The sequence below is a fragment of the Marmota flaviventris genome, chromosome 18, assembly GCF_047511675.1.
Source record: "Marmota flaviventris isolate mMarFla1 chromosome 18, mMarFla1.hap1, whole genome shotgun sequence".
NCBI classification, from domain to species: Eukaryota; Metazoa; Chordata; class Mammalia; order Rodentia; family Sciuridae; genus Marmota; species Marmota flaviventris.
The window spans coordinates 48,213,836-48,227,885 of NC_092515.1; the positions used below are offsets into that span (position 1 = coordinate 48,213,836).

Here is a 14,050-nt window from a genome sequence, read left to right on the forward strand (position 1 = left end):
CTACCCCAGAGGGAACTTTTGTTTTCAACCTGGTATGTCTCCTGCCTGTCTGTGCTTCTGTATTTTACTATGTCTGTGAGTCCACAGCAACATGCACTGTTGTTGGGTGTGGCATTATGCTGTAGTGAAGCTGACACTTGTGCCCCGCTTCTCTCATGGTTTGGGACTTGTACATATGATTAAATTCACATCTTTCAAGTATGAGGGAGCATTTTAGAAATATATCATAACTTATCCATTCCCCCACTGATGAGCACTTAGGTTTGTTTACAGATATTTGCTATTGTAAGCATTGTTTCTTCTGCCTGTATTGGGAATCCCCCAACCCCCTTCAAATGCCTGGGGATGGAATCCTGGGGGTGGGGGTTCTGTATATGCATCTTCAGTGCTTCCAGAGGTTCTGAGGTGTCATCTAATTGCCATGACCTCCAGAAGCCTATGAGACTTCTCACCAACACTTATTGTCAGACTTCTAATCTGATGGTTAGCTGAAAGAGTTGATCATTTTACTGCTTTCCCAAAAGAAATTCAGTCTAAGGGAGTAAAACATTTTTTTTTTTTTCTCATCTTTGTGAGGCTCTGGGTTTAATTCCCAGTACTGCCAAAAACCAAAAAAATCAAACAAAAAACAAACAACAACAACAAAACTCCAAACAAAACAAACAAAAACCAAAAAATAACAACCCCAACCCAAAATGATGCAGTGTTAAGTGTTTTTGTAAACAGAATATATCTTATAAATAAGGGAAATTCTATTTTGCCAAAAATCATAAAGCATAAAATTGTTTGACTTAAGCTGTGGAGAAAGTGTCAAGGTCAATGCCGCTTTGCTGTAGATACATTTAATTCTCATTATTTAATTCTTCCTGGGGCTGGGGATGTGGCTCAAGCGGTAGCGCACTCACCTGGCATGCGTGCGGCCCGGGTTCGATCCTCAGCACCACATACAAACAAAGATGTTGTGTCCGCCCAGAACTAAAAAATAAATATTAAAAAAATTCTCTCTCTCTCTTAAAAAAAAAAAAAAAAGGACTTCCTTTCTTAGAGTAATATTGAGGGTTAATAATCATGTTTAGGGGCTGGGGTTGTGGCTCAGAGGTAGAGAACTCGCCTAACATGCATGAGGCACTGGGTTTGATCCTCAGCACCACATAAAATAAAGATCTTGTGTCCACCCATAACTAAAAAATAAATATTAAAAATAACCATGTTTAGGCCAAACAACTCATTAAAATAGGGCTTTAAATAAATTTCTAAAATAGATTGAAAGATAGTAAAGGATGTTGAATAGGACTGGAATTTTACAGTGTTTTTATAGCAGTAGATTTCAAGCATGATTATCAGCTATCTGGAGGCCTCCTGGACGCTCTGGATCTTGCAAGGTCAAAACTATTTTTCATAATAACACTAATTCTTTATTTACCTTTTCATTGTAGTTGTACTTGCACTGATGGTGTAAAGGCAAAGGTGAGTACAACTGTAGGTACCACAGTCGAGACAAAGTGTACTCTTGTCATTGTATTCCTATCTGGACACCTTCTTGTTAAGAAGAAAACATCCAGTTTCCTTTAAGAATGTTCTTGCCTGCTGAGGTGGTGCACACCTTTAATCTCAGGAGGCTGAGGCAGGAAGATTGCAAGTTTGAGGCCAGCCTGGGTAGCTTAGAAAGACTCTTTTTCTCAATAAGAACTGTAGATGTAGCTCACCTAGCATGCCCGAGGCCCCGAGGTTCAATCCCAGCACCGAAAAAAACAATGTCTTTGATAAAGTAGTAAAAGCTATTACTTTTATTAAGTCTTGACTTGTGAGCACACGTCTTTTTCACATTGTGTGTTGAAATGGGAATGGGCCTAAAGTGCTACTAACTCGGATGCATAAAGGCTGCTGGAGAGTAAGCACTCGTACAGTTATTTGAGTCGAGAGCTTAAATAGTGGCATTTTTCATGAAATACCATTTTTACTTCAGAAAACAACTAAGATACAACTAAAGTTACTAAATTTGGGAATTTGGCAGACATTTTCCTCCAAATGAATGAAGTGAGCCTGACACTTCAAGGAGAACAACTGGCAGTGTTTGCTGCCAGTGACAAAATAGGAGTTCTTCAGTGAAAATTAGAATTTTGGAACGCTTACATCTCCACCAAGAGCTCAACAGCTTCCCAAGCTTGGAGACTTATCTGATGAGATCATTGGTGACATTCACAAATGTGATTTTTCTTTGATACCGTATAATTAAATGTGTCAACATTTGGAATATCTACATGGCTCAATGAACCAATATTTTCCAAATGACAAATGACAACATTCCAGAATCTTATTTGAGCAAGAGATCTGTTCAGAGTGCCAGTTAGACTTCTGCTTCTAGATGGAGTGACAGGGACACCCGATGGCTAAGGATGTTTAGTATCTTTTCTTGGGTTTTTTGGCCATTTGGGGATCTTCTTTGGAGACCTGTCTATTCATATCTTTTGCCCATTTGAAGATCAGACTAGTTGTCCTTTTGTTGTTGAGCGGGGGCTTTCTTTTTTGGAGATATTCTGTTAGCCCCTGCCTCCTCCAGATTCTGCTGTAACAGTCCTGTTGCCTTCCTAGGCTACCCCAGGCCTCTCCACATTCAGTAGTCATTGCAAGACAGACAGACAACACCGCTGAAAAGCAGCATGGCCACAGTGGCTTGGATGTTTGTATTTTTTTCTTTGTCTCTTTTTTTGTCTCTGCCTTTTTGAACTTAAATATAAAAATTTAGTTCAATTCGTTGGTCTTCTCAGACAGTCTCTAAACCCACTGTTCTGCTTATCTTGCAGTTTCATGGTGATGATATGGCATCTGCCAGCTCCAGCCGGGCAGGAGTAGCCCTGCCTTTTGAGAAATCTCAGCTTACTCTGAAAGGTGAGTGGCTTTGTGTGAGGTGTTGTGTCATTGGAGGTCTGTCCCAATCTGGAGAAGAGGTGGAATTGCACACCACCTCATGATCTGGAGAGCCAAATTTTCTAAAGTAGCTGTTTATTCCCATAGGATTGTCAGCAGAGCTCTAATTCTTAAAAAGGAAGGAAAATAACTTGAGGAAGATGGGGGGAAAAAAGTAACTGAAATGGTCCGAAATGGTGATTTCTTCATGTCCCAGAGCTGTTTTCTATCTGTGTTCGACCCTTAGGCCATCTCATACAACCTCTCTGGGTTTCAGTTTGCTTGTATACTTTCATCTCTTTTCTCAAAAGTCACCTTCTTTACGGAGGCCTTCCTGTCTCCTGATCTATAGCCACCTCCCTCCCCGACTTCCTCACACCTGTCTCCTTCTCCGTTACATTTTTCTTCTCAGCCCTTGTCACTGTTTAACATACTACACATTTTCATTTTTTGATTTGTCAGCTGTGTCCCTCAATAGAATATAGGCTCCATGAGAACAGAGTATTTGGTCTGTTTCGGTCCCTATTGAGACCCCAGCCACAGTGAGAACTCAGTGTATATGATGGGGATCGAAGAGTGTAGCTCTGTGGAGTCAGCAAGGAGCAGGTGCCTGGAATGGGGTGTGGCACTCAGTACCTGAGTTCAGGCCTGCAGCATGGTCATTGGGAGGCAATTTTTTTTTAAACTATTTTTCATTAGAATTTCTGAGATGTAAATGTTATTCACTTATTTAATACATTCATGTAGTTCAAAATTATTTCCTTTCCCCAGCCCTTCAGTACCCTGCTTGGAGGAAACTAACATTGGTCATTTCTTTTGTGCCCCTCTAAGACATACCCAAGGGGAAGCATTTTTATAATTTTGATCACCAGATTGCCTTTCATGGAGGGAATGCTCTTAGCACTGTGCGAAAGTGCCTATTTCCTCACAGCTTTACCAACCATAGTGTGTTGGACTTCTATTTATTTTGTGGTGCTGGGGATCAGACCTACTGCATGTTAGGCAGGTGCTCAGCCCCTGACTTATGCCCCCAGTCCCTGTTGTTTAACATGTGTTTTTGTCATTTTATTAGTAAAAGGTTGTGTTTTGGGCTTGGGGTGTAGTTCAGTTATGGTGCTTACCTACCATCTGTGAAGCCCTGGGTTTGATTCCCAGCACTGGGGGGAGAAAGATTGTTTTCTCAGTGTAGTTTAATTTCCTGCTTCTTTAATTATAAACGATGTTTAGCATCTATCATATTCAATGGCAATCTGTGTTTCCTTTTCTTGTGGCTTGCCTATTCATATTCTTTACCTATTTCTGATTGAGTTGTTGAGTGTGTGTGTGTGTGTGTGTATGTGTGTGTGGTCTTGAAACATTTTAACTATTTTTCTGCTGTAGTCCTGTAAGTAGGGAAATGGGTTATAATGAACTGAGAAGGTTTTGACCTTGGGTCTGCAGCCTTTACTGGCTTCCCTAATAATCAGCAGGCCTGGGCCAAAGCAGAAGCCTGCTTATAGAATCTGGTGACATTCCAAGGTCCCTGTTTTGGGGGCATATTATTCATGACACATAATGATTCCTCAATGTTTCTGTGTTGCCTTTCCTTAAGGCAGGTTTTCTTACAAGTGTGGAAAGAGCTAACTTGACTGGTGTGTCTCCTATATGCATTCAGTAGGGATTTCATAGTACCATCCAGGAAAACAGTGGAGAGAGAGACATGACAACGTAATTGACATTGGTGGTTCTTACTCCCATTTCATTGATCCAGCCAATATAGTACAATTGAGGGGCATTACTAAGTGGTTCCCTCTGTTTATCCCGGTTGCCTTGTGTTTCTCCATAGTGAATGTGAGCATAGAGTCTTAAGGTTCTTTTTAAAATGCGTCAAGGCCCTTAAACATAAACCATCATTTTGTCTGATATTTAACTCAATTAAAAAATCATAGCATAATAAAGCAAAAACTGGCTACTTAAAGCCTCTTGAAAGGTAGTAGGCCAAATACTATCATGGTGCCTTTCTGATAGTATTTTTTCTTTTTACAGTGCTAGGGATTTGACCCAGGGCTTTGGTAGAACACTTGCATGCTAGGCAAGGGTTCTACCACTGAGCCATAGCCCCAACCTTCTAAGAACCTTTTGGGGGTATAAATTTTTGCATTTTTTTTTTTTTTTTTTGTATTTGTGGTAATGGGAATGAATTCCATACCTCAAGCATACTAGACAGGTGCTCTCTGTACCACTGAGTACAACCTAAATGAAGATGTGAAGCTGGCATTTATATTTCATGAAACATTTAATAACCTTTCTACATAAGCTTGCTCAAATCTTGAGGCTTTTATTTTGACATATCTTTTGTGTATGTGTGTTTGTGTACTGGAGATTGAATTCAGGGGTGCTGTACCACTGAGGGACATCCCCAACCCTTTTAATTTTTTATTTTCAGTCAGGGTCTTGCTAAGTTGCAGATGCTTACCTTGAACTTGTGATCCTCCTGCCTCAGTCTCCCAGGTAGCTGGGATTACAGTCATGTACCACCATGCTTGGCTATTCTGGCATGTCTTGTAAGAACAAGAAGCATTCAAAACATAATCCCACCAATAACTATAAATTATAGAGGGGAAAAAAGTATCTTTGTACAAGTGGGATTTGACAGACTCTATGCCAACCAAGGGCCAAACTTAGCATCTCCAGTGGGAGGATAACGTAATGTAAATAGGAGGTACAAAATGAAACCTATGTAATGTCCTTGATACAGATGTCTACAGTGAGAGGCCAGGGTGTAGCTCAGTGATAGAACACTTGCTCTAAGCATGTATGAGGCCCCAGGTTCCATCCCTGGTCTACAAAATAAGCAAACAAAAAAAATGTACACTGAGGAAAGGATCAGAAAAATGAAAATTTTGGCATATTCTATAAAACATCTAGTCAAGTTTTTAAAAATAATCAGGGGGGTACAGGAATTGTAGCTCAGTGGTAGATTGCTTGTCTAGCATGTGTGAAGCCCTGAGTTCAATCCTGTCACAGGAAAAGAAGGGAGGGCATTGTAGATTTTAAAACATTAAGGAGACAACAGCCAAGTGTAATTTATGGGTCTTGATTGGATCTTGGATTGGGAAAACCGGTTGTAAAACTGCTTGGAAGAATTGGGGGAAATTTGGATATGGTATGGCTCCCATGACAGAAAGAGTGACTAAATTTTTTTTAGGTATGATAATGGTGGTGTGGTTAGGTGGGAGAATGTTATTAGAGTTGGCATTCTGAATGTATTTAGGGCTGATCCAAGATAATGTCTATAACTTTCTTTCAAATAAAGTATATATATATATATGTATATATATTAACATACACATGGACATACATGCCATGTTTCTATAACCTGTCCAATAAGGGTAGCCTTTGAAGTCTCAAAGAATCATTTACATTTTAATTAAAATTAAGTAAAATTTAAAATTCATAGCTGTCACACCAGCCATCTTTCAAGCTCTCAGTAGCTACATGCATTATCATAGAAGTGCATCAACTGGTGGAATGTTTCAGCCATCAGGGAATTTCTTTTGAATGGTGCTGACGCAGACTGTATAGAAATAGAACAAAAGCAAATGTGGCAAAATGATATCAGTTGGGGAAAGGTAGCCAAATATTTATTCTATTCTTTCAATTTTTCTGTGGATTAGAAACTTCCAAATGAATCTCCTAAATACAACATGTGATCTCAGGGCCTGGACCAGAAAAATAAAACATTTCTTTGTTTTTTGCTGTGATGGACATTGATAGGACAGTTGTAACAATTTTAATAAGGTCTGTAGAGGAATTAATGGTATCATAAAAATGTTAAGTTTCCCAAATTTGGTCATCGTTCTATTAGTTATGTTAAAAAATGTCCTTGTTCTTAGCTGGGTGCGGTGGCAGACGCCTGTAATCCCAGCAGCTTGGGAGGCTGAGGCAGAAGGATCAAGAGTTCAAAGCCAGCCTCAGCAAGTTAGCGAGGCTCTAAGCAACTCACTGAGACCCTGTCTCTAAATAAAATACAAACAAAGGCTGGGGATGTGGCTCAGTGGTTAAACACCCCTGGGCTCAATCCCCAGTCCTCTCAAAAAAGAAAATGTCCTTGTACTTAGAAAATATGCTGTGTAGTATTTAGGAGTAAAGGAATACTTCTACTACTTACTCACAAAGTTTCAGGAAAAATTGTTTACAAGCAAGGTAAGGGAAAGGAGTTGTAAGGCACATATAGAAATAGTCAATATTGGTTAACTCTGAGTGATGGTTTAGAGGAATTATTTGTATTTTTCCTGCAAATTTCTATAAGTCTGAATTTATGTCAAAATCTTAAAAAACTTAAGGGAAAAAGGCTAGAGGATAGAAAAAGACACATCAGGATAGAGTTGAAAGATTTTGGATAAGTTATTTCACTTCCCTGAATCTCAATTCTCTCAATTGTGAAATAAAGGGCTTGTTGATTTTAAAGAGATTGTCAGCCAGGCACAGTGGTGCATGCGTGCTAATCCCAGTGACTTGGGAGGCTGAGGCAGGAGGATCACAAGTTCAAGGCTGACTTCAGCAATTTAGTGAGGCCCTAAACGACTTGGTGAGAGCCTCTCTCAAAAACTAAAAAGGACTAGGGGTATAGTTCAGTGGCAGAGCCCCCATGGGTTCAGTACCAAAAACAAAACAAAAAGATTATTTAACTCAAAATTATGAGACTCTAATTAATTATATTAAACTATTGCTCTCTCTGTTTTTTTTTTTTTTTTGTAAAGGCACGCAGAGCTGATCTCTCACCACCAGGTGGCCTCAGCCAACCTTGGGCTATGTGTAACGTGCTGCGTGTTTTTACTCTGGGTCCTACTTCAGTGCTGCAAACCTGGATTCCTAGTACCACCCACTGTTGCTTCTGAATCTTAGCCACAGCTGGGCTTTTTTTTTGTTGTTTGTTTCTTGCTTCCTCCTTGCTGTTCCTTTTGGATCTGGGGAATTATAGCTAAAAACAACCTGGTGGTCCATCTGAACTTTTTAAAATTGTAGGTTTTTATCGGGACTGCCACCTCTCTAAAGGCTCTGGGAGAAAGATTTGCTAACGCTCCCCCTGGGGGAGTTCAGGCAAGGGTGATCTTGTCGTCATGGGCGAGGAACATCATCGAGTCTTCTATTCTGGGGCATAGGATGGAAGGCTGTGACTGGGTTTCATCCTAGTGACCTGGAGCTGCCATCATGGGTCCTACTTGTTAGCAGACGTGTGCTCCTGGGAATAGCACTTGCTTGACTTTGTGCTCTGGGAGTCTTTGGCTTGCTGGTGCCAAGTGAACACCAGAAATGCTGCCACATGAAGGCTGTGAACACAAGAGGAAATGCAGATGGCCAAATAGCGCATGGAAAAAATTCAACCTCACTAGTAATTTTAGAACAGCAATAGGACAGATAAGCAAAGTCTGGCAATGACACACAGTGTGGTGTGGAGTCAGACTGGCTGGTTATACATTCTGGCCCTTGCTCCATGCATATGTAACCTAGGGTAGTGACCTTGCTTCTCAAGCCCATTTTCTCCTGGGTATAGTGCAGGCGATGATATATTCTCTGCTTCATGTGTTTGTTGAGAAGATTCAGTTAAACCATGTGTGCATACCAGCATGTCTGTAATAAGTGCTCATTAAATCTTAGCTATTTCAAGTTATTATTCTTTAAAGTGTATCATTTGCAAAGAGTAAAACAAAAAAAATAGTACTTAGTGCTTGGCAGCAAAATGGATATACTCACATAGCCCTGCTGGAAGGCTTCATGGTTTACCCCTTAGGAAAGATTTGAGCAGTTTTAAGAACTTTAAAAATTTTTTCATATCGTTTGGGGGATGCTCAGGGATACATGCAAATATATGCATTTTTGGTATCTTTTCCAGGGCAAAAAACTGAAAGCAATGTTTTCAACAATGAAGAAACATTTAATATATCCATAAAATGGGCTTATATTGCAGCCATTTAAAATAGATTAGGGGCTATAAATAAGTGATAGAGCACCTGCCAAGTATGTACAAGGCGCTGGGTTTTTTTGATCCCCAGCACTGCAGAGGGAAAAAAAAAAAGGTTTTGGAAAGAAAAGAATATTTAAAGAATTGGGGAACTAAAAGTCTGGAAGAATTACCAATGATAAATTGGTAATGATAATTATCTTAGTGGTTTCGGGTTAGGAGTGATTTTTTTTTTTTTAGGCTTCATATTTTTTTTAGTATGCTCATATTTCTTTGAAAAGCTTATTTGGAATCAGAACAAAACAAAATTTAGTTTTTTAAAAAACAGCCATAAAGGGCCAGAACATCTGCCACAGGGGGGCATCTGGGAGCCCTCTGACTCACTTTGACTTTTTCTTCCTCTCCCGCCCAGTGGTGTCAGCAAAGCCCAAGGTGCACAATCGTCAACCTCGAATTAACTCCTACGTGGAAGTGGCGGTGGATGGACTCCCCAGCGAGACCAAGAAAACTGGCAAGCGCATTGGGAGCTCTGAGCTTCTCTGGAACGAGATCATCATTTTGTAAGAGAAAGTCGCTTGTTTTGGAAAGGGAAGCGTGAAGGTGCTCCGAGGGGTGCAGGGATTCCAGGTTCCTATGTAGCCTTAAGGCTCTCTGCCCTTGGTCCCCAGAGTGCCTGTGTCCAGGTGTTTGTACCTCATCGAGCTCACAGAGTGTTCATTATTAGCTAGAGGATTACAGGCTCATTGTTGTGGGGGAAAGGGTGTGTGTGAGTGTCTTCCTGCTTTGTCCCCCCAAAATTTTAGCAGTATAGTTGGGTTGTTTTCTTCTAAGTTATGGGAGTGACTGAACTTGCTCAGATGTGATGAATCAGGTATTTGTTTTTCAGGAATGTCACAGCCCAGAGTCATTTAGATTTGAAGGTCTGGAGCTGCCATACTCTGAGAAATGAACTGCTAGGCACCGCCTCTGTCAACCTCTCCAATGTCCTGAAGAACAATGGAGGCAAAAGTACGTATGACACGGGTGACAGACGTGATTCATTTGTGGGCTGGGGAGGACATGGCAGGTAAACGTGGTAACACACTTCCCTCCAGGACCCAGGGGCTGCAGTGGTTCTGCCCCTTTGGATGCTGTCCATAAAGTTTTAGGAAGGCTGAGAGCTCCTTTCTCCTTCTACTGGGGTTCAGCCTTCTCTGCCCAGGGCCTCTGGTAGTGGGATGCGGTGCCATGTCCCCTGATCCTTCCTGTGGAGTGGAGACTCCTACCTCTGCCCCTTTCTGACTCAGACGTTGTGAGATGTTGAGTTAAACTGTCAAAAGCCTCCAGCCTAAATCATTGCTTTTCTCAGCTGAGCCCAGAACAGAACAAGGGAGCTGTGTGTGTGTGCGTGTGTGTGTGCGCAAGAGCGTGCTAGCGTGCTTGTTTGTACATGTGTGTGTGTGTGTGTGTGTGTGTTCAGGACAGTGTTACATATGGTGTCCTGTGCTTAGTAGGTGCTCAGGAGATGGTTGAGATGTGATGGCAGCTCCGTCTTAATTATCGAAGGTGCCTCTGCTGCCTAGTCTTATAAATCCTCACGTCTGTTCCTTGCTGTTTGTGGTCATTGGCGTAACCCGCGCCTGTGGCCGTTGGACCCTCCCTCATAAAGCCTCTATTCAGAGCAGTACCATATGTGGCAACTGAATGCCTCAGAAAGAAAGACTCCTTTTTCTCTTGATGTCTGCTGTCTAGAAAATATTTTCGGAAAGCAGATTCAGCTCAGGAGGGCTGTGGGGGTGGGGGTGTTGAGTTCCAGGGAGAGTATTGCATTAATTCAAGAGTCTTTTCTTTCTGAGCCTGTCCTTTCTGCTGGGCCACTTGAGAGGCGTTTGCACCTCCTCTGGTCTTTTCCTTTCTGCTGGGCATGTAGAAATGTGGTGAACCTTCTCTGGCCTGAGAAATCGGCTAGGATCAGAGATGCGCCTCTGGTTTGCTCCTTCAGGGAGCTCCCCACGCGCATCTTCTGAGTTGACCTTTACTTTCCAGACCCTAGCCTGCTCTTTGAGATTTGATTATCAAGGAATTATCATTATTATGTTATTCGGAAATATACTTGTGAATATTCTCACATCAGGATGTAGCACTAGCACAATTGGTCTTTTCTTTCCTTTTTTGTTTGTCCAGTCAACATTCCTCAAAAAAAAAATTTTTTTTTTTTTTTTTTTGTGGTGCTGGGGATCAAACCCAGGGCCTCATGTATACCTTAAGCATGACAACTAGTGATAATTATTGTTAATATATATATTTGTGTGTATGTGTATGATACTAGGGATTTACCCTGGGGGAATTCTACTACTGAGTTATTTTCCCAACCTTTTTAAACTTTTTTATTTTGAGATAGGGTCTTCCTAAGTTGCTGAGGCTGGCCTTGAACTTGCCATCCTCCTGTCTCAGCCTCCCGAAGTGATGGGATCACAAGTGTGCACTGCTGCACCCAGTTTATTGTGAATATTTTGATATGTATACCCTTTTGGGCTTTTTATTTCTTTGCATGAGTGTGTATTTTTTTGCATGAATGTGTATTAGTATTTATGACATCACAGAAACAAAGCATTGAGATTATACACAAACATATTGTATTGCAACATGCCTTTTGTCTTTCAAATGTATCCCTATTTGTGTTACTATATTTATTTATTTAAAATTCTTTTTTTTTAAACTTTATTTTATTTATTTATATGTGGTGCTAAGGATCGAACCCAGGGCCTTGCACGTGCGAGGCCGAGCACTGTACTGCCGAGCCATAACCCCAGCCCCATGTATTTATTTTTAATTGTGATAAAATCTCTCTTCTTAATCATTTTTAGTCTGCAATTGGGTGGCATTAAGCACATTGACTCAATGTGCCACCATCACCACCATCCATTGGCAGAACTCTTTCTCATCTAAAAAAACTGAAACTTTGCCTCCATTAAATAAACTTTGCTCCCCATTCTCTCTTTCCCTGGCCACCTCTATTCCACTAAAATCTCTATAAATTTTGTATTCTAGGTACCTCTTATAAGTGGGTACTTTACAGTATTTTCTTTTTGTGACAGGTTTATTTTATCAGCTTAATGTCCTTGAGTCTTAATCACGTTTTGCCTGATGTATCAAAATTCTCTCCTTTTAAGGCAAAATGATATTCCACTGTATGGCTATACAACACTTTGTTTATCTGCCCATCTGTTGATGGGCACTTGTGTTGCTTTTGACTATTGTGAATAATGCTGTTGTGAACATTGCTGCAAATATTCCTTCAAGACCCTGCTTTCAATTATTGTGGCTACATACCAGAAGTGGAATTGCTGGATCTTGCGGTACTTCTCTTGTTGTTGTTAGTAATAGTATTACAGTGGTAGGGATTGAATCCAGGGCTTTGTGTGTGCTAGGAAGTACTCTACCACTGAAGTATATCCCTGGCCCTTGTTTTTAATTTTTTGAGGAACTCCTATATTGTTATTCATACCTATTGCATCATAAAAATATATCAGCATAGTTTTAATTATTTTTATAAAGCCAGTTTTTGATGATTGCTTAGTAGTAGTCTGTCATATAGTTGTGAAAATACAAAGTTGAATGTCAGTAGTTTTTGATATTTATATCAAAATATTTATATAAACTTACAAGTTTATAAATCTTTGTGCTCATTGTTTAAGTTTACTTGGGATAAAATATTGAATATGGACTTGCCAGGTTTAAATAGTTTTCAATGTTTTTGACCCATGTTGCCAGATTACCCTCCAGAAAGTTCTACCAACTTACCCTCTCATCAGCAGTGGTTGAAATTGCTGGTTTCTATTCCACCCTGGCATGTGTTGAATTTTATTTATTTTAAAAAATCTTCTTTATGGCCTATTTGATAATTTGCCAGATTTGCCTCTGCTTCTTTTTGGTCAGAGTTTTTAAAATGATACACATTCAGACATCCTAGCTTCTTCAGCACATGTTGAAAAAAGGACATTTTCTTATATAACTACCATACTGTTATCACACCTAGTGGTATTGACATGAATTCCTTATTTTATGTAATACCCAGTTACATTCAATCATTTTTTGTCTCAAAAACATCATTTTTGCCTTTTTCTTGACCCTGGGCTTAGACAAGCCCACTGACTGCATTTAGTTGTTAGTCTCTGAATCTCCTTCACTTCCACCCCTCTCTTATGCCAGGATTTGTTGAAGGATATTGAATGTTTTAAAAGTGTGTTTATTGCCCTATTAATGTCCTTTGCTCGTTTTTATATTCAAGTGTGCATTTTTCTCTTTTGGTTTTGAAAGAGGTCTTTATATATTAAGCCTATTATTCTTTGTCTTGGAATCTGTAAATGTTTTTGTTTTTTTTTTTCCCCCAGTTTTTCATTTGCATTTTAACTTTGAAGTTTTTTTTTTCTTTTTTCCATACAGATGTTTTAAACCTTATATTTTCATCATTATCTTTTATGCTTTGAAAGGTGTTCCCCATTCTGAGTTCAGCTAAATAGTTTTCTCTTGTTTGTTTGTGATTTTATTCATTCACATTTAATTCTTCACCCAAATGAATTTAGTTTTTAATATGGTGATGAGAGATCCCATTTGATTTCCTTCCTTAATAGTTAACTATTTTTTAGCACTAATTATTGAATAATCCACCTAACACTCCCAATGATGTGGGTTTCTACTTTCAGCATATATATTGGGCCTGTTTAGAGACTTTCCATTTCATCCATTGTTTTATTAGCCTTTCCAAATCATGCTATACAAGATTATGTTTTAATATCTGGCAGTTCAAGTTTCTCTTTCTCTGTCTCTCTCTCTCTCTCTTTTTTTTCCCTCAAATCTTCTTGCCTTTTTTCTTTACATGCATGACATTCTCACATTATTTAATTTATTTTGGCATGTTCTCCCCTTTTCATACCTGCCTCCAATTTCTTGGGATTTTATTCGAATCCTTTCATTATATTATAAAGTTAATTTAATGGAAAATTTTCATACTGAACCTTTCTACTCAGGAACATAGAAGGTTTCTAAATTCATTCAAATAAATTTGAAGTTTATCTTTGGATGAACTCTTGTTTTGTTTTCTTTTGGTGTTAAGAATTGAGTCCAGAGCCTTGTACATACTAGGCAAGTACTTTCCCACTGAACTACATCCCCAGCCCTATGTTCTGTTTTAATTTTGACAAAGCTTTGGTATTATTT

The 14,050-nt window shown here is 39.6% G+C and overlaps 1 protein-coding gene across 2 annotated transcripts in view; it reads left to right on the forward strand.

Annotated features, from left to right (window-relative positions):
* The window catches only part of Wwp2 (WW domain containing E3 ubiquitin protein ligase 2), a 131,209-nt gene that overhangs the window by 14,614 nt on the left and 102,545 nt on the right, over positions 1-14,050 (forward strand). Inside the window, exons 2-5 of one of the 2 annotated variants that reach the window (XM_071604905.1) lie at positions 1,437-1,467; positions 2,805-2,889; positions 9,264-9,411; positions 9,738-9,859. In XM_071604905.1, coding sequence (XP_071461006.1) covers positions 2,820-2,889; positions 9,264-9,411; positions 9,738-9,859 — 340 coding nt within the window. In that variant the 5' untranslated portion in view covers positions 1,437-1,467; positions 2,805-2,819. The remainder of the gene's footprint in view (positions 1-1,436; positions 1,468-2,804; positions 2,890-9,263; positions 9,412-9,737; positions 9,860-14,050) is intronic. The other variant, XM_071604906.1, reaches the window with a different exon arrangement.